Source organism: Euleptes europaea, chromosome 6, assembly GCF_029931775.1.
Source record: "Euleptes europaea isolate rEulEur1 chromosome 6, rEulEur1.hap1, whole genome shotgun sequence".
NCBI classification, from domain to species: Eukaryota; Metazoa; Chordata; class Lepidosauria; order Squamata; family Sphaerodactylidae; genus Euleptes; species Euleptes europaea.
Genome location: NC_079317.1, coordinates 87,824,573 through 87,845,966, shown reverse-complemented (window position 1 = coordinate 87,845,966; position 21,394 = coordinate 87,824,573). Strand labels below are relative to the sequence as shown.

Genomic DNA, 21,394 nt, shown 5'->3' with positions numbered 1-21,394 from the left:
TGGTTTTGTCTTGCAACATAATCCCGGAGGGGAAAAATCGGGAGTCCCTGGTACATTTCAGAAATTCTCTTGGCTATTACTCTCCCAAAATTGCTGTGCCCCTGGGGCAGTGCCACCTCATATGTAAAAGGGGGGCTTTATCCTTGTTATAATACTAGCAATTGCTAGAATTTCTATTGTAGATCCTTGCAATTCTAAGCAGCAAAAAGGCCACTGCTTAACAGTGTTTGCCTTTTCAGTCCGTAGTGTTTTAAGCATGTAACCTGCCTGTGTTCCCCATTACTAGCCTAATGTCAGGTTCAGGCGTCTGTCCCTAGCATCCCATAAACAAACTCATCCAGGAAGGTAGCTCTGAAGCAGTAATACTTTATTAGGAGCAAAAAGACAGATTAAAGGACTGACTGCCTACAGGCAGGTGAGGCTAGTAATGGGGAACACAGCAGGTTACATGCTTAAAACACTACGGACTGAAAAGGCAAACATTGCTAAGCAACCCCGAGATAAGTGGTTCCCAGGAAGATAGACCAAACACTCCCACAGCTGCAGAAAACAGGATGAGCGAAACTGTACACAGACGTTCATCGGCATGAGAACCAAGGACTTGACTTATGTCAAGAGCCTTTGCTTCAGCAAAAAGGCAAAGGCCTGACATCACCTTCCTGGCATTCTCTTAATGATATGCTCACTGTAAGTGCAGACCCTTGTAACATATGCTTTTAATCACTGTGATCATTGTACTAGTTCTTCGATACTCTCATTCCAGTTTGAGTTCCTGTTTTTGAGTTTTGTTTTAACATGGGTATTCCATATTCACACACCAGGATCGAGTCAAATTTTTTGAGACACGTTTGGTCCTTATGTGTGAAAAGGACGTTATCTTAAACTAATATGAAAGCCCAGAAGAAAAGTAAAGTCCAGTTGGAACAAGAGCAAAGAAAAGCAGGCAGAAGGAGTAGAGGCCAAAATCCTTCAGATAGCCTGTCAAACTATGTCCAGATCGCAATGACCTTTTGGCAGCTGGGGCTTATGACTGTTGCTTGTGATTAAAGGTTCTTTAGTCCTATTACCGTGCTGCCTGGAGAAACAGTGATCACAAAGCCTAGAGTAGAACTTGCCTTCCTAATTACATTTTTTCTTGAAAGGCTTTTTCCCCCTTTTGTAAAGGATTATCTGGCTCAACTTCCAGACTGCATCAGTCGACAACTTCATTTTATGCAACGCTTCAAAGAGATGGTTCCAAGGTACATTTGCAAACTTGTTTCCAATCTTCTTGAACAATAACGATAAGTAGTGATATATTTTTTCCCCTTTTCAAAATACAGTCACTGGAGCTGCGCTTCCAAGATAACAGTGCAGGAAAAGATGCTAACCATTTCTTCCCCTCCTGTTTTCCCTCCTGTTGTTGGAAAACACAACCCTTGCATTGCTTCCCAGTAGCAGGGGAGTTTAGAGGTTCCCATCCTACCCGCCAAACCATTTCCCTCCTCAAAACATCCCCTAGTGGTTAAATGTGAAAAAGAAGGGAAGACTTTCAAAATGGATCGTGGAAGAAATTAATATTAGGTTTGAACCTAAATCAGGCTTTTGAATGTAAGTCTTTCAGTTAGGGCTTATGTTAAATTGCAACTACACTTATCAGTATGATTAGTTCTGTTGCTCTAGAGACCTGCTGGGATTCCTCCTTCTTGAAAATGCAGTGCTTGTTAATCATTCAGAGCGTGTTTGTTGTAGAGTAGGAGGCCACAGTTCGTTCCTGTGAATGATATTGCCCCTTCTTAGAAAGTAGATCATGCACACACATGAACACAGGAAGCTGCCTTATACTGAACCAGGCTCTTGGGCCATCAAAGTCAGTATTGTCTACTCAGACTGGCAGCGGCTCTCCAGGGTCTCAGGCAGAGGTCTTTCACATCACCTACTCACCTAGTCCTTTTAACTGGAGATGCCGGGGATTGAACCTGGGACCTTCTGCACACCAAGCAGATGCTCTGAGCCACGGCCCCTCCCCTCCAGTCGATGTTCTTTCAGTAGCATTGAAAACTGCACAGCAGCACAGAACAACTTGCATTGAGAAAAGAGAATGAAAGACAGGCAACAGCTTCGACGGAATAGTATCTTTGGACTGTGGTTTGCAGTTCTTGTGCCTGTTGGCTGCTCACATTTTTACCCCCACCATTCCTCCGGGGAGCTCAGTGTGGCATGCATTGTCATGCATCTCTCCATCTTCAGAGCTATTTATTATGATATGTGCTTTATTTGTTACTTCAACAGGAGAGACCAAAGAGTGCCTTGGAACGGTTATACTCTGGAGACCACCAAAGAGGCAAAATGAGCGCTGAGGAACAACTAGAAAGAATGAAGCGACACCAGAAAGCATTAGTTCGTGAACGCAAGAGAACTCTTAGTCAAGGAGAAAGACAATCTGTCTCATCACGACCGTTCGTCCGGCCTGTTTCTGCAGACATAGGCTCAGTATGTTAGATATGCCTTAAAAGGACTAGACTAAAAATATGATCTGTAGCTTCTCTAGTAAGCACTTTTATTTGAGCGTGCATGATACTTGTATTATATAATACTTATGGTATAGTTTGGCAGTGTGAATAACAGAAAATAGCTCTTTACTAAAAAAATAGTTACAGCTTAATGTAGCAGGTGCAGAAATAAGTTGGCAGAAGGAAATTGGAGCAAGAAGAGAAAAGAATTTCTTGGAATGCATTCAGAGATGAATATTGGGTTGATCTTGGCTTTGTTCCAATTGATTCAAATGATGCTATGAAAACAATAAGTTTGTACATTTTCCTGATCACACCATGAAAGAATGAGCCCCTTAGAATGTTCTTAAGTAATGCATTTTTTAAAAAAATATATCTATATTGCAAGTTTAATAAATACCTATGGTTCTATCAAATAAGATTTTTTTAAAAAATAGAACTTGACAAATTTTATATATTAAGCTAATAGTGTTTGTACAGCTGCTAGGCCCCCTTTACTATAAATTATGTCTAAAATGCGTAGAATATTCTAGCAAGGCTCTGCATTCTTAGTGAGAAATAAATTATTTCATTGGCTAAATATTGAATTAATTTAAACTCAACCCTCTGGTGATTGGTTTTGAGGAACTACCCAAAAACAAATCACCCGCCAAGTTTTCCTCCGTTGTTACTCAGAAGTATATCCGCTTAAAATGAGTGGGACTTTCTTCCAAGCGTTAGCCATGATCCAAAGAAGCAATGCACACACAGAGAGCAGAGACAGAACTTCACTTGTGAGTTATGCCACAGAGGTTTTTGTTGCCAAAAAGAAAAGCTGTTTGTTTTGTTTTTAAAGAAGGGCATTTTACCTTTACAGCAGTGGTCAGTATCTGGGACAGAAGATTTGAGCAAATCTTACTTCACATGCTGCTATTCTCGTGTGGTGTGTCTCTTCTTTTGGTCGCAGTCAGTTTGTGCCGGATCAGGTACTCTGCTGCTCTCCTAAGAACGGTTATGTGGAAATAATCTCAGCTGATTTCAGCTGGATTTACTTCTGTTAACTGACTTCAATCCAGTACACAGTGAAGAGTACTTAAGGCCTATTGAAATGTAGAACTTGGATCATCCATTGTGTATTTTCACAAGTGATATTCAGAATGTTTCCTCATTTATGTTCTGTCCCTGATGAATAATGGGAATGCAAGGCAGAAAGCAATAAGACCACTTTAAAGCCACTTTGAAACTGAAGGAGCTTGTCAGATTTAAATTTCAATTACAGGCATGGGAAATGGAAAGAACAATTTAAGTATCACTTCTGAAAATAACCACGTGTGCGTGCTATATTTGGTGGTTGTACTGAGAAAAAAATTCCAGAGCGGGGAATCCTTGTTAGCCTGTTGCAGTTCAGAGAGAGAGAGAGAGAGAGAGAGAGAGAGAGAGAGAGAGAGAGAGAGAGAGAGAGAGAGAGAGAGAGAGAGAGAGAGAGAGAAAAGTACCCCAAACATAACCTGTTGAGGGACAAACCCCACTTCCTCAGATGTATGACGTGATTACCTAACTTAGTAGGTATTATATATACCTTGAGTACAGAGAATGTTTTGTTTATTTATTGCAAGGTGAGCCAAAAAGTCAAGCTATGCAAGAGAGAATAGTATGTATATCACAGGGTATTTTACTGCCCATCCAGGTAACACTTCATGCATTCAATAAAGGGGGCTGTGGCCAACAAAGGTTTATGCCACTATAAATATGTTAATCTTCAAGGTACCCTACGATTGTTTAGGGTTGTTATGTTATAATTCTGAAGGATTTACACAAGCACTGCAACATTATCATTTTTTTTAATCCTTTTGGCACACTAGAACTATATAATGTTCATCACCTGCTTAATTCATTGCACAAGGTCTCTTGCTTTTAGAATTTTTACTCATTCTGCATAATGGCTTCTTTATTTGTTTTTAAATTTTCTAATTATTTAAAACAATAATTAACTAGACTACTCAGTTTCTGCCAGGCTTAATTGCATTTTAGTAGCTTTGTGTTAAACTTCTACTGGGTGAGGTTTTTTTGTGTGTGTTTGCTTTTTTTGCACTTTAACCTTTTTGTTTCACGTTTTAAACAATTGTTTGGTAGCACTAATTTGCGATTCAGTTACTTTTCATTTCTTTACTAAACGCAGTTGGACTCTTAAGGGACTCTGGCATATTCAGATTAATCTTTTGCCAAGATATCCGATAGAGCTTTCCAGAGATGTGAATATCAGTCGCAGTCCTGATTTTAAGTAGCAGAATTTAAACCTGATTTTTAAAGGTTCTATGGCTCCTGCATACATATTTATAATGTGAACATTTCATACTTTTAAATAATTTAAACAAATAATTTTACATATTTGTGTGCCATATTGGTCTGTTTTCTTGCTGTAGAAGATAAAAAATGGCACAGTACGGCCCTGAAGAAAATGTTTCCTGAAGGTCTCTTCCTCAAGTGTCTAAAGCAGAGGTGTCAAACTTAATTGTTATGAGGGCCGGATATGACATAAATGTCACCTGGTTGGGCCGGGCCATGCCTCGCCAGCCCAGATTGAGAATAGGGGGGTGGCTGCCTCGGCTGGCTTGTGGGCCGGATAAGAGCTCTCAAGGGGCCCGATCTAAAGGGCTCCTGTGCACAAAAAGTTCAGTAACGTTTGATAGCACAATTGGCAGCACTATAACGATAATTCAGCAGCCAAAATGGTAGACAGTGAAATATGTAATTAGTGTTCACAATTTTAACATTGCCTACATTGTACATTGTAAATCAACTTTTAATACAATGCACTGATGTTTTTAAAAGATTATTTTTTAAAAAATGTAGTATGACATTAAAAGATTGAGCGGAATACCTGGATTTGTCGTTTAATTTTAATGTAAAAGACTACATTTCAAAGCCAATAAACATGCTTCCTAATATTGATTTCATGGTTTTCTTACACTACCTAATTAATTTAGAATTAATATTGTGTCTGTGTGATACATGTTCTGGCAATCAGGCCTGGTTTGAATATTGAGTAGATGTCTGATTATGGTGCATTTCAATTATGTAAAAAAAATGCCTTTCAGCTTGAAAACTTAAAAAAAGTCTTCCAATTTTAACTACTGCCTTTAAAATAACCAATATTTTCATATTTGAGCAAATACACATATTTTGTACATTTTGAGTGAAAATCAAGAGCTTGTGCATGAATAGAAGTTTTTAAGTACTATGTTGAGCCAAAAGGTTGAAAGTCTTCTACTTTATAATTGCAAATATGATGTAATAATATACATTTGTTTCTAAGGTTAATAATCTGAGGGCAGATTTTCATGCCATTAATGGAGCTGGGGGAAAGCAAACCAATTAGTCTGTTCTGTTTCAGTGCTACAAATAATAGCAACGTTTCAGGGCTTCAGCACATAGATTGTCGCTTAGTAACTTTATAAAACATCCATGCCACTGTGTGAGAGATCATACATGGTCTAATTCTGTTTATACAGGATGCTATCCAGAAAGCAACGTCATTACAATCAGCTCGTTCCTGAGCCTTGGGGCAGCCAGGGACGGCATAGTCGAGGCACCTCCAAAGGGGTTCCCCGGCCGCCGCAAGGATTTAAAAAGCCTTTTTTACAGGGGGGAAAAGAAAACGGGTTTTTTTCCCCATAGGGAGCAATGCTGTTGCTGGAGGTGATGTTCCTGGGCTGGAAGGACTATGTCAGCTCCATCCCTGGGAACTCCCCCCCCCCCACACACACATATCTCTTATGCGATTTAGGTCCCAGAGAGACTGTGGCTTCGGAGGAGCAGCGTGCAGCTCCGTGGTGGCCAGGGGCCAACAGAACTGCACCTGCCACCAGTGTAAGTGCCTCTTATTCCGTGATAAGAGGCCACTTATGCTGGTGGCGGGGTCACACCGCCTCTACATAATTTTCAGCCCCCCACCTCAGGAATGCACTAATGGTCTTCTGGAATGTGATCTATGAGTGTTTATATGTTTCAGTTGTATCTTCAGCAGCAAAAGAAATACATGTATTACTTTCAAATTTACATTCCAAATCAGTTGGTGTTCCATCCAAGCCTTCTCTTACTGTGTAAGAGATGTTACTGGGTAAATATGCGTCTTGTTTTGTGAAGAGTAAGATTAATTAGCTTTGGGATGGTTTCACAGGGCACGCCATATATAAAGTTGCCGTTGAATATAATTTTGGAAATTTCGAACATTTTTCAGGTGTTCTTGTGGTAAATATTTGGATTGCATTTTAATTCATGATATCCTTTTGAAGTAAGAGCCAGGTTGGTATAGTGGTTAAAGTGTTGAGCTAGGATCTGGGAGACTCAGGTTTGGATCCCCATTTGCTGGGTAACCTTGGGCCAATCACATTCTCTCAGCATAATTTACCTCACAGGATAGTTGTAAAAAAAGAATGGAGAAGGGGAAAATAGCAAAAGACATTTCTGGTCCCCATTGGAGAGAAAGGTGGGGTATAAATGAAGTAAATAAGAATAGCAGCAATCATTCAGTACTTCATAAAAGGTTGATTGATGAGAATATTTCATGTTCATAGTTCTCAGCTGTTCTTTAACATATAAATGTCTTAAGAATACATATAGAGTGCTTGTAAAAACTAGGGACATAGCATCTAACATGATGAATATTGTATGTAGATTATAATAGAAAGGTTTTCTGGACCATGACATTTTTGGACCACATTTACAAATTAAACACCCTATGAAGGTTTCCAGAAAACATTGCTCTGGACCTTAGCTTGTGCAAGGAGATTAATAGAGTAACTATGGATTCTTTTCCCTAGATGGTGAGCCTGTATGGGATACTCATCCTCTTAAGCCAGCAATTGGCTATACTGCCCTCAAGACATACCGTAAAAAAAAAAAGCAAGACAAAAATCTTTCCTTTTTTAAATCGTAAACAGTTTAACTTGGAAGTGTGGGGGAAAGGCTTCCAGAGAGGTCCTACTACCATATAAGAACCATGATGTAGAAAACAGCAGAGCAAGGCACTTTTCTGTCAGGAATATATTTGTTCTCTCGTTTGAGTTAAATGGAAACAAGGGCAGATTTTTTACTGTCTGACTACAATCTCTGATTCCTTTCAAGGAACACTTTAACCTTTTAATATGTTGTGTATTACGTTCCTTGATTGCTCCACCTCATTTCTAAGCTTAAACAAGAGTAGAATTATCTCGGAGAGCCGGTGTGGTGTAGTGTTTAAGGTTTCGGACTAGGTTCAGATCCCCACTCACCATGGAAGCTTGCTGGGTGACCTTGGGCCAGTCACACACTCTCAGCCCTGACCCTGGCAAGTATTTGGATGGGAGACCTCCAAGGAATACTAGGGTCGTGACATGGAGGCAGGCAATGGCAAACCGTGTTCAAACCATGTTTTGCCTTGGAAAACACTGCAAGGTTGCCATAAATCAACTGTGACTTGATGGCAAAAAAAACCTCAGTATATGACATAGCCAAGATTTTCTGTATTGTGTAAAAGTGACTTATAACAATACCATACCCAGAGATGCAGATCCACATGTACTGTGAATGGTAATACGTAACTCAAATCAACATCTGATTCTGCCCTTTAAAGGTTCTGGAGCTCATAGATTTGTATCATCCCTATAGATGCTTACACACTCATCAGTCTTAAAAAAGGAAGGAGATCCCACAACATCTCTTGGAAAGTTCTTTCAGTTTCCCATGATATTAGGTGCTAGATGGGTTGGTTCTTACATAGGTGAGTTCTGCAGTGCTTCATGTTTCCTTCCTCTGCTCCCCAACATTTTTGCGTGTTGGTTTATGGAGTGGGTTTTCCTTGGGTATTTAAATCTCAAGACTCATATGTAGGAACAGCAGAGTTGTTCCTGTATATCCGTATGAGGCATTATAAAATATATCTGTTTCCCTCCTTAGATACCACAAAAATTCTTCTACTCCAGTAGAATGCATATTGCAGGGTTCCCCAGCCATTTTGAGCCTGCAGGTACATTTGAAATTCTGACATGGCATAGTGGGTGCAGTAACAAAATGGCTGGTCCAAAATGGCTGTTGCAGGAGGCAAAGCCAGCCACAAAATGATTGTCACAGCTTAACTTCGGTTACACAGTGCAGATCCTTGTGCTGTGATGGCAGCTGCTTCCAAAGCAACATTTTAAAAAATCTGCCCAGCCAATCAGATCTCCAATAATCAGAAGCCTTGCTGAGCAAAAGCCCTACCTGGCCCCACCTACTTCCTAAAAATACTTGGCGGGCACCATAAAATGTTTCAGCAGGTACCATGGCACCCATGGGAACCACAATGGGGACTCCTGGTATATAGTATTCCTTAAATACTCAGTCAAAGATCACTGAGAACTGAAAGTCTGAATATATTTACTCTTTCTTCTAGATGCTTGTTGGATAGCAGTCCATCCCATCCATTTTTCGGGGGGGTGGAGCTGTAAGAATCAGATTTTTTCATGGAATTGTATCTATGGACAGTCTAGTTGAATTTAGTTGTCCTTGCAAAATTAAAGTGTTTTCATGCAAGATTTAGGGGTTCATTTGATCATTAAGATTGCTAGGTTTGAAATGTATGCGTGATTCCTGACATGAAAGGTGAGTCCGTAACCTCAGTATGTTTAGAGCCTTTTTGCTGAGATTAGTTTACCCTCTGCTGGCTGGGGAGAATGAGTACCCCATCAAGGACAGCCATCAAGTGAACATCCAGAAGGAAATGTTATGGTAAGTTCTAGTTTCCCATTTCATCAAGCCAGTATTTGAGGTAATAATAGTTAACGTTTGTACAAATTATATTGAGCACCGTGGGCAAGCTTTAATTGTTTCCTATTTGTCATTAGTGGAAGCGGGAGCAAGAATTTGACTTACAGCTACTGGAAAGGGCGGTACACCCAGAAGAAAAAGAGGAGAATAGCTGGTTTAAAGTTGATCCTGTATCGGTGACAGAAGAAGACCTAGAACCTCAACATTACACCTTAGATATTAGCAAAGAGGTAAGAGATTGTCATCTTATATTCTAATTGCGGTCGGCAAATCTTTGGATACTTAAATCCAGTGACTGGAGCTGTGAACAAGCAAGACAGGTCTTTCTACAAACTGAAAAGGGCCCCAGGTTTGCAGAATTATTTGAAATGTAAAAAAAAAAATACATTGAGGAGTTTTAAAACGGCAAAAATGATAAATGGATTGCCTGTAACTTTAAGCAACGGATTCCCTCAGCGGCTGTTACTAGGCCACCACAGATTCCAGGCTTCCATTTCTGTCAGTAAAAGGCAGGGGGAGGGGGCGTAGCCCTTTCCAGGCCTATTTTGGTCTTTGAGAGAAGATTCACTGGGGCCAGGCCTGGCTAGGGTTGCCAGCCCCAGGTTGGGAAATGCCTGGAGATTTTGTGGTGAAATCTGAGGGCTAGGGTTTGGGGAGGGAAAAGGCCTCAGCAGGGTATAATGCCATAGAGTCCACCCTCCAAAGCAGCCATTTTCTCCAGGTGGACAGCTCTCTGTTGTCTGGAGTTCAGTTGTAATTCTGGAAGATCTCCAGGTCCCACCTGGAAGTCGGCAAGCCAAGGCCTGGCAGCAACCTCTGGGTGACTTGATACCTCCCAACTTGCATGACTCAACTAGGCCTGGCTGTTTGCTACTGTTCAGTAGCAGCCACCCTATGAAAGCCAGTGTGGTGTAGCAGTTAGAGCTTCAGAGCAGGGTCTGGGAGACCCAGGTTCAAATCCCCATCTTGCTGTGGAAGCCCGCTGGGTGATTATGGACCAGTCACATACTTTCAGCCTGACCTACCTCACAGGGTTGTTGTGCAGATAAAAAGGAGGAGAGGAAACTAATGTAAGCTGCTTTGGGCCCCCACTGCGGAGAAAGACTGTAGTTTTCTAAGATAGAGGCCGCAGGGGTAGGGGGAAGGGAGACAGAAAGTTCAAGACAGAGTGGCAGATAAAGGTAGGTTGGCTGTAAGGTGGGAAGGAGATAGGGTTGCCAACTCCAGGTTGGGAAATTCCTGGAGATTTGAGAGGTGGCCCCTGAGGAGGGTGGGGTTTGAGGAGGGGAGGGACCTCAGAAGGGTACAATGCCACAGACTCCACCCTCCAAAGTAGCCATTTCCTCCAGGGGAACTAGGGTTGCCAACCTGCAGGTGAAGGCTGGAGATCATCCTGAATTACAGCTGATCTCCAGATGACAGAGATGAGTTCCCCTGGAGAAAATGGCTGCGTTGGAGGGTGGAGTCAGTGGCATTCTACCCTGCTGAGGTCGCTTCCCTCCCCAAACCTCACCCTCCCAAGGCTCCACCCCCAAATCTCCAGGAATGTTCCAACCTGGAGCTGGCAGCCCTAAAGGAGACTGACCTCTGTAGTTGGGAGATCCGTTGTGATTCCAGGAGAGCCACCGCTGCCATTGCTGCTGTGTGTGCGTGGGGGGTGGGACTGCTGGGTGGCTTGGAGTGCTACCATCACCACTGCTGCTGTGGGAGGGGGAGAGGAAGCAGGCGAGTGGTCAGGGGGGGCAGCAAGAAAGAGTGATGGGGGGGCAGAAAGAGAAAGTGACAAGGGGGAGAGAGGGAAAAAAAGGGTGCAGGAGGAAGAAAGAGTGAGAGACTGAGAGAAGTAGGGGGAGTGGGGAGGAAGCAAAGGTGGGGGGGAATGGGATAGCTGTTCCCACAAGTTTCTTGCGGGTCCCCACTTATTATGTATAATGTCTAAATTCCCATTTTCTAAATGATATCCACTGATGTCTTTTTTTCTGTTGTTTTTCATCAAATCAGCATTTACTGGGGAGTTTTTTTGCAAGGGAAACACGTAGGAGTCTCTTCCTATAGATATGCGTACGATGGCCTTTCTCCATCTTTCTTCTCCTCGCTCTCTCATGTGGCTTGCAGTTTAGCGCAAGCCGTAGCTTCCTTGAGTTCTGAACTGGCAAACTGTAGTTTGCTCTTTTCTCTCCAAGCCCAAACTGGGAACCATGGTTTGAAGTGTGAATCATATAGTTTGCTGCTTCAGACGTGACTGTGCATTGCGGTTTGTGCTAAACTGAAAGTGAAGCTACATGCAAAAAGGAAGGAGGAACACAGGGGCTCAAACCCTGAATACAGTCCAATTGTCTAAACTGAATCACTGTGTTGTCCACAAAAAGAGAACTCTCCTTATACACTCTAGTCTATGTGGGGGAAAGTCAAGGTGCTTTGACTTCTAAGTATATTTCTGAAATGCTGTGGAGCCACCTAGTGGTTAAAGGAGGCATATCTGACATTTGAATAGGAAGGAACAGAAAACCTTTGCCCTGAATGTAAAGTTTTGTAAACGCTCAACTCCTTAAGCGGGTTAAGAAATTCTAACAGTTTTATTTGAGCCACGTGGACACCGAGATCACATTCAAGTCTGAGGCTTAATCACGTGGGCTTAATGACATGGGATGGAAAGGGATGCCCTCTCCCATTCCTCATGACTACTCAGCAAGGAAGAAAGACCTGTTGTGTGTGTGTAAAGTGCCTTCAAGTCGCAGCCAACTTATGGCAACCCCTTTTGGGGTTTTCATGGCAAGAGACTAACAGAGGTGGTTTGCCAGTGCCTTCCTCTGCACAGCAACCCTGGTGTTCCTTGGTGGTCTCCCATCCAAATACTAACCAGGGCTGACCCTGCTTAGCTTCTGAGATCTGACGAGATCAGGCTAGCTTGGGCGGAAAGACCTGTTACTCTCTCTCTATTTCGAAACACTCTCTGTTTCTCCAAGCTTTCTGTATTTCAAAACACATCTAAGCATCTCCCAGGTCGCTAAGCCATAGTCTCACCCCAGATTTCCTTTCTTTACCTGCACAAAGAGGAAGCCGCTTAAACACAGAGCAGCCCACTAGAATTGTTCATGCAGTTCTTAAGAAGCTAGAAAATTTGTGAGGGGGAAAGAGAGTAAAGGAACACCTGTGTTCAAGCATATGCAGAGAGAAATGATTTACCTGAGCAGATTGGCTGCATTCTAAATGAGTTTTCATTCTAATTCATTCCAATGGTGACAGCCATTAGTTAGTGTCGTATAAAGTCTTACATTCTGAAAATTCGGTGTTTCTAATGTAATTTCTAATTATTGCTACAGCAATTCTACTCTTTTAAAGTATTTAAAAATTGAGAAAATGTTGGGAGAGCATTTAGAATTAACCATACAAGTATATTATGTTACAAATCTCACAGAACTAATAGAAGGGGATAATAGAAATATTAAAGTGGCTGTTTTGCCTGTTTTTCTGTGGATTTTGTGTTGCAGATTTCAGATGATTGTAATTTCCTATATCTAAAGAGAATGTCCAATTGATAACCATCTCTCCTCCCCTCACCCTTAGTTATCAAAACCTGAAAAGGTTGCTATTCCAGAGCGTTATGTTGAGCTGGAGCCTGAAGAACCCCTCACTCCAGAAGAATTAGCAGCAAGGCTCCGTAAGGCAGAGAAAATAAAGAATATTCTTACTAAATCAAGGTCAGATTTCTATATTGTGTGAATCCTGTTTGTTTTTAGCAAATGGAAAGAAGCCAGTACTCCTGTATCATATCACAGAAGTATAATTTTATATATCATGTACTATATTTATAAGAGCAAATGAACTGGAAACCAATTGCATGTTTTGCATAGAATGTTTGTACTTTGGTTTGCACGAGAATGATAGGATCATAGGGTTGGAAGGGACCTCCAGAGTCATCTAGTCCAACCCCCTGCACAATGCAGGAAATTCACAACTACCTCCCCCCCACACACACTGTGACCCTCTACTCTGTGCCCAGAAGATGTCCAAAAAAAAAAAAAAAAACCTCCAGGATCCCTGACCAAGAGGAAAATTGCTTCCTGCCCCCAAAGTGGCGATCGGCATTACCCTGGGTATGTAAGAAAGGGCCATGAGAGACAAACACTGATGCAAAGAGATTCCACAGCGGCTTGCAGAATTTCTTGCACAGGCAGAAACAACTAACTGCTATAGTACTAGCACTGAGTGAATTTCCAGCATAAGCATTTATGGAACAATTCTGACATTTTTATTTCATTCTGCTTATGGTTCTTTGGATCTAACCCGCAGTTAGTGTGAGTGGTGTGCGCACACAGGACTTACAGCAGCATTCCGTGTGCTTGGCAACAATGGTTCCAGATTTTAGCAGTTACTTCCTGTGTTTCTATACCTGGTTTACACTTTGCTTTGCACTGAAGTTTGGGAACCGCCAGGATCAGCTAAACCACTTAACATACATCAGAACTGTTTCCGCTCATGTATCTGCACCACAGTTGCTGATAATCAGATGACGTTGGTTCAAACAAAAGAACAGCAGATTATTTCTCTTTCCTCCCCTCCCTCTCTCCTAATGCTGTGAAATATTTTTACCACTTTTGGAAAATGGAAAGTTCAAACATGATCCACAGACTGAACACCATGTTCTGGTGAATCCCAAGTTTTCAAGAGTAATGTAACCACTTAAACACTGAAGACATTTTTATTTTGGACTATGGCTTTAGAGCGTGTGTGTATGTTGTATACATGGGATGCACTTAAGGTTAATGTCCCTCCCCCTCCCCCCGTTTTCCTCCTAGTATGCACAACCTACAGCTTCCAGTTTCGGAGGACAAACGCAACTCAGCTAATTTAGATTCACAGTTGCAAGAACAAGAGCGCATCATTACCATATCATACGCACTGGCTTCTGAAGCCTCTCAGCGGAGCAAGGAGGTGGCAGGTATTGCTCAGTTATTTATAAAGCGACGTCTGTGACAATGTGATCTCTTATTCCTCCTGCTACGACTTCTAAGATTCTGTGATACTTCTCAGCAGTGTGGACCAGTGAAAAACCATGTCTGCACTGGTAGGAAATATGCAAACTAGAGTCGTTTGGGTGTATTGCAGTGAATACGGGAGCCACTGTCTGTTTTGTACTGTTTGCCTCTGCCATATCGATCTGTTCTGTCAGGCATAAGAACATAAGAAAGGCCCTGCTGGATCGGACCAAGGCCTATCAAGTCCAGCAGTCGATTCACACAGTGGCCAACCAGGTGCCTCTAGGAAGCCCACAAGCAAAACGACTGCAGCAGCATTATCCTGCTTGTTTCCCACAACACCTATATAATAGGCATGCTCCTCTGATACTAGAGAGAATAGGTATGCATCATGACTGGTATTCATTATGACTAGTATAGCCATGGATAGCCCAATCCTCCACAAAAATGTCCACTCCCCTCTTAAAGCCCTTCAGGTTGGCAGCCATCACCACATCCTGGGGCAGGGAGGATTTAGCTGGATTGTCACCGCTGTCTAGAAGACTCAGAAGCAGTGTGTGAGGTGAGGGGTAACGATAGGGAGCAGGCCAGTCAGTTGGGTAGTTAAAATTTAAAGTTGGAGAATTAATTATTCGGCATGATGTCACCACAACCTCTGTCACCACAACGTGCTCTCCTGGTAGCTTCTCTGCGCACTGAAGGCCGCTATTTGTTTAGCATGTAAGGCCATGCTTGCCTGCGCCAATGCAACTACGAATAGGATCAGACTCCGTCATGTTGTCAGTGAAAGTCCATACGTGTTCCCTGTTCTCCATGCGCTATGCTTCACCACTGTGTTCTTTTAGTACATCCTCTCATCTCTTTTTCTGTTCGCATACTCAGAACGTTCAGAGAAAAGCCATCACATAAAAATAAAATGCTAAAACTTGGCTGTTAACACTACACTACACCCAAGATTTAAAACTTGCATTTGGTTTTATTTGGTTTTTGGTGGGAATTGCTCTTGAAATTTTAGGTATGTGCATTCCCCTAGATCCCAGTATGGTAAAAGGGGAAAAAATTATTTGCACAACATGCATTAAGACTCCTAGTATGATAACAGAAAGAAGCAGGTGAAGATGTTATTACTCAGTAGTACTTCCCAAGCTGCCTTAATGCTTTAGCGGCTCACTAATTCGGTGTGGCGCTTGCAGTTGATGTGCCAAGGCCAGCATTGCCTCCAAACTGCCCAACAGGCTGTCCGTTGTCTCATTTGATTTGCTAATTTTTTATTTCTGTCAGGACAGATAACAATTTTAAATCTTCATACAATAGTCAAATTATCATACCTACTTGTGTTTGGTGGTTTGGTGGTAAATAGAGACTGACTGCTTACCCAGTTCTATGTCCATAGTAATGAACAAGGTCCAAGGACTGCTTTACCTTAGCCATTAAAAGTCTGCTCCCAAAGAGGAGTCAGTGCTTCAGGAAGACAACCAGGCTAAGTTTCTGATGTTCCTCTAGGGCACTGGTTCCCAACCTTTTTTTGACCAGGGACCACTACGACTTTTTTGTTCGGTACAGGGACCCCAAGGTTCAAAATAAAAATTCTGAGAATTTGAAAATAAACTTTAATCATAACTGTTAGTTAAACATTAAACTTAGAATAATATTTGAATATATATTTTTATAATAGAGAACTTTTAATTGAAAATATTAATTTATTATGGGTTTATAACTTTGTTTTGCGGACCTTAATTTAGTTCTTGCGGACCCCTGGGGGTCCACGGACCCCTGGTTGGGAACCAGTGCTCTAGGGGAAGAAAGTTCCACAGTTGCCTAAGGAAGGACTCCTGCCGTTATAGTATTAGAAGGACGTTTTCCTTTCTAGGACCACTTTGGTGTATAAGACTCCGCTTCAAATGAAGGGGTAAGTAAAGCAAGAGGCATGAGCCTCCTTTGGCAGTGGGAGATAAGAGTCATAAGAGTGCCCAGTGCTGCTCAATAAAAAAATACGTACATTCTGAGAATCTCAATTTTTTACTTAAGTAGAAAAGACCTTACGGCAACATCACTTAAGGGCAATGTCTGCCAGACCCATGGAAAGTAGAAGTGAGCAAAAGCTCCAGTGTAATTTTTTTGGCCCCTTTTCATTGCAAGCAGGAAGATATAGGTCCAATAAGTAACTGGATTAGATTTTCAATGTTAATCAAATCACAGATCCTGGCTTTGTGGGGTGCAGAATTTGTATACTTTTTAATGCGCAGGATACTAAAAGGACTTAGCTCACCCAAGGGTGGCTCTGCTGTGTTGTCTAGTACATGTGTGTGTTTCAGTGTGCGCGCGCACGGGTGTAGATGTGTGTATGTAAAATCATAGTGCCTAATTCCTGTGTATGATCCCTTCTAGCTCCACAAATGACCTACCAATCTAATGCACCCTCACCTTCTGTACTTCAACCACTCCCCTTAAGCAATGGATTTCACTACACATTTGTCTAAGCGCCTTAAAAGTAAGAACTAACTGCTCTTGGCTGCCTATATTGCCATTAACTGTATGCTTTGACATTGTTGGACTCTAAATTTAATGTTAAACATAATCCTAATTAATGCATGCAAAGTTAAGTCGTCTTGCCTACTGCAATAACAAAATCTGCTTCTGAAGTGCGTATGAGCCTATGAGAATAGACAATAATTGCTCTGAGTTTGAGAAATTATTTTGACTGCTCCCTCACCAAGGCATAAAGTATAATTTAATGTTGAATGTTTGGACCTGACTTCTTAGCAGCAGCCTAAGGAATAACGTACCTAGGAAACATGTAGATGAAATACTGTGTTTGCAAAGCAGTGTGTAGAGTCAGATGTAGACTGAGACTTTGGGAGAAAATACATGGTCACTTTAGCCTCCTTTATTCCGATTTAGCCAGGATCGAACACACGTTCGGCGAAATGCATGCGTTTGATCCTGGCTGAATCCTGGCTGAAACAGGGAATAAAGGAGGCTAAAGCGACCATGCGTTTTCGCCCAATGAGAGCCCTTGGGAAACAGATTAATGATGGACTTTGTAATATTTGGGGGGAAATATTCATACAGTTTTACCATATTACAGTTTGGTTAGGAACAGCTGAAAAATCTGCTGTATGTTGTCAAATGTTTTATGTTATTTGCCAGCTCCTTAATTTCAAAGTTCTTGTGATAAATCATTGCCATGAGTTAAACACGTTATTGCTACCAAAAATTTAAATGTCTACCTAATCAACTGTTATTGCACCTTGTGCTTCTATAATATTAAGAGCCGTACTTGAGACAGGTAGGCCTTAGAAAATGTTTCTTCTTAAAAGCCACCTAGAGATGTGATGGCCTGGGGTAAAATAGGATAAGTACCCAACAGTCCCCCACCCCAAAGTCTTTCTCCCCATGTTTCCAATGGATTTTGAGGATCATAAACAAAACAAAAAAAACCTCATATGAAAAATTTTCTCCTTTAGGAAGAGTGAAATGCTTTTAAATACAAATTGTGTTCACTCAAAATTTGAAGCACTAAGATTTCTACATAAAGCAATCTACAGCATTATTACAAAATTTGTGTTTTGTGTTGTCAATTTTTTCCCTTCTACCTCTTAAATGGAATAAATTAAGGTGCCTAGGCTAAGATAGCAGCCCGCTTTCTGGCATTGGGTGTGTTCACAATTTTGTCTTTAGAAAGCTAAGCATTTATACTTTTAAATTACATAAATATATGGTAAAGTTTTATACACTAATGAAATTATAAATCATGTCTAACAGTAAATGAAGTTTAGAATTGATATGAAAGTGTTGCATATATTTCTGTTTTTTCCTAACATTTTTGGAAGTTTTACATCTCCAGTGCTGTATAAAAACTCTTTTTGGCTAAAATCTAATTGCAAATGTATAATTTGCATGTTGACATGATAAATATAGGAAATATAACTAGATAAGAAATGTTATTAGACTTTTCCAACAAACCTTTGTTTAGATGTTTTGATTTTTAAGTGCTTTAGATTTTTGAGCTCATTCTTTGTTTAGGAAAACGCCCACAGGGGGGCATTCCGGGGGGAGGAGCCGCCACTTAGGCGGCTCCCTATCCCAGTTCGGCCAGTTCGGCAGCGGGAATGGCGGTGCTGCGCCTGCTATTTAGCAGGCACAGCCTCACTGTTTTCAATGGGGCTTTTAGCCCCGTTGAAAACAAAAAAAGCCTTGAAAAGGCTTTTTTTGTTCCCACGGTGTGCGCGAATTGGCTTAGGAAGAGGCACCGCTGCGTCTCTTCCCTGCCGACTCCGCATGCCGCCATTTGAGGAATGCACTGTTAGTTAAACCTATGATAGCCAGTTTCTCCATTCTAGGGTGTTAGGTTGTCTGTCCAAGAGGTCATTACAAATCTTTAGTGTTTTGACCAAGAAATGTCGAGCCTTCTGGGTTGAAGAATCTGGTAGACATCAGGAAATAAAGTCACCCAAGAGGCTTCTGCATCACAATGTAGTGGTCCATCCAGTCCAGTACACCATTTCACACAGCAGCCAACCATTTCCTGTGGAGGACCAACAAACAGGGCATAGAGGCCTAGGCCTGCCCCCGATACTGCATCCTGGCACTGATATTCAGAGATTTGCTGCCTTTGTATGGGGAGTCTCACTTAACTCACCATGGCTAGCAGCCATTGATGGCTACCCGCCCTCCATGAAATCTGTTTAACTCCCTTTTAAAGACATCTGTACTCATGGCTGTCATGGAAACGTCCTTTGATCCAGCTGAAAGGAGGAACTGCATGGTGGCTGTGAGCAGAGTGGCCATGCGGACACTCCACACCCATAGCCAAAATGGGCAGAATGGCAGAACTGTACTCCTTATCTCCTCCCCCTCGCCTTTGATCCTTTCAAAAGGCTTTTCCCTCAGCTGAGCTGCAGTATAGCTGTACACCATGGCTCAGCTGGGAAGGAGAAAGGAGGGGACAGCTGGGACTGCCCCAGCACTATCTCCACCATCTCGGTGGTTCTGTGCAGAAGCAGCAGAGGAAGAGAAGGGCTGCCATGATCACATTCTTTCAAACACGTGCTTAATCTGCATTGCCGTTCTAAGGCTTTCAAAAACAAACCCAACTCAAGCCATCTTGAATATCTCTGTTGTCAAAACCGATTTAACAATATCTTTTAACCGTTTTCTGTTTCTTTCCATGCTAGCTAAAGCAGTAACCGATCGCTGATATCTGGTATAAACCAGCAACGACCGGAAGAAGGACAACAAGGAAGATCACACACTTTGCTTCATTAGCTTCCTTTCATGCTTAATCTTTCTTTGAGTACACTGTACAAATAACTGCAATGAGGGATTTTCTACACATACACAAGAGAACAATGTTAGTGTATCTTTGTTCTGTGTTTTTACATAAATAGCACTTTTAATGCACTGTGTAAGCTACTAACATTGGCCACAACCCTCCATATAGCCAACCTCTCAAGTCCTGTTGATTCCCATAGGTCTTCAGGGTATAATATGTGGGATTGTAGCCAGTGTATTTTTAGACGCAGAATATATATTAGATTTTTTTTTAAAAAAACAACCAAGGGCTGTATTGATTTTTTAAAAGTATCCTTAAGTTCAAATACATGTTGTAAAGACAGGTTGTTGCTTTTGTTTTTAAAAGGCAATTTTTAAGCACATAGTAGCATTTAGGCAAGAATAACTTGAGTCTTTTTCTAGTTTTCCAGAGTTGATAATGCCTTTGTGACCACTGATTAACAATCAGATGGAATCTTATTAAACTATTAAAAATGTTGATGTTTCTAGAATCTCCTGTAAACACCAAAAGGCAGAAATAAAATTTGCAAAGGGCGTATTGCTATTAATTAGTAAATTGGTCTTCTGTGATAATAACTCTGACCCAGGCCTGTCCAATAACACAATGCAGGCCTTTTTTAGAAATGCATTTTTTTTTAAACAAAGATTCAGGCGATGGAATATTTAGGGGCCAATTCAGGCCCGCTGCAGGAATGGTGCCCATGCATAGAGGCCCCCCCACGTGGATTAATGGAGTCCTGGTTTCCCTTTTCCCTCCCTCTTCAAGGCACGGGCGTGTCATTTGCAGAGAACACAGTGGGCCATTAGCGGCTGTGAGTCACTTGCATTGTGCAAAGTCGATAGCTGGAGATACACACAGACTTCTCATCCCTTGTAATGGCCCCTGTTGTGCTGCTTTCGTGTCTTTATGTGCCTAGGCTGGATCATCGCCTTCAAAATGAGCAATAAAACCATTAATAGAATATGGCATTTTATTAATAAATATCTAGGCTTTTTTCCCCCTCATGTTTTCAGCAACAAGTTCAAAAAACAAAAACAAAAAAACCCCCCAAGAAACACCCCAACTATAAGTTTAGGAATTTTTGTGTTAACTCATCTTGTGCCCACATTCTGGCTGGAACAACGTACTTTCTTGAGTCTTCAGCAAAAGGCTGACCATTAACAAGATAAGAAAAAGAGCTAAATGAATTGCTGATGCTTTCTTGAAAAACTGTGTGTGTGTGTGTGTGTTTGAATGGTGTAGGTAGCAAGTCTCTTAATATGTTGTCCTCATTGGGTTTAAGTTTATAAAAAAAGAAAATTCTAAATTCTTAGCGCTGTGAAATTTAACTCACTTTTGGCAGCATTTGGCTGTAGTGTGTTGCTTTTATACAGAATGTATATAATAATAATTCATTATAAAATACAACATAAAGTACATTTGGACCAGTGGTAGAATTTACAATGTGGTAGCCTTAAAATGTAAGTTACACTGTCCACAAGAAGGCCGTGGCAAATGGCCCCATCCATGCAAGAATAGCCCCATGATGCCCACAGCTGCAACTATGAAAATCCAGTGTTGATGGGAACTCATGGACACTCCAAGCAATAGCGGGCAGTGGTCAGATCCAGGGACCCTTCAGCAGAAGGGAGTTGACATTCGTGGATTTTCCCTGCTTTCGTCAACACACAACAGTCCTTCCTGACTGGGCAAGTGGATTCCCAGGCTCATAGGATCCACATGGACTAATAATAATCATATAGAGCAGGAGGAGGAGTGAAGGGGACAAAATCATGCTTCCATCCATGGAGTTCTCCTCTTCACTGTGACCCACCAAACTGGATGGCTATTAGACCGCTTGGGCCCCATAACCCTGGAAATAA

General features: G+C 41.6%; 1 protein-coding gene across 1 annotated transcript in view; it reads left to right on the top strand.

Moving 5' to 3' along the window:
• Window positions 1-19,744, top strand: part of PLEKHA7 (pleckstrin homology domain containing A7) — a 163,538-nt gene extending 143,794 nt beyond the window's left edge. The window contains exons 22-27 of the mRNA XM_056851148.1: window positions 1,165-1,241; window positions 2,272-2,472; window positions 9,335-9,487; window positions 12,825-12,958; window positions 14,057-14,199; window positions 19,414-19,744. Coding sequence (XP_056707126.1) covers window positions 1,165-1,241; window positions 2,272-2,472; window positions 9,335-9,487; window positions 12,825-12,958; window positions 14,057-14,199; window positions 19,414-19,436 — 731 coding nt within the window. The 3' untranslated portion in view covers window positions 19,437-19,744. The remainder of the gene's footprint in view (window positions 1-1,164; window positions 1,242-2,271; window positions 2,473-9,334; window positions 9,488-12,824; window positions 12,959-14,056; window positions 14,200-19,413) is intronic.
• The last annotated feature ends 1,650 nt before the right edge of the window (window positions 19,745-21,394 follow it).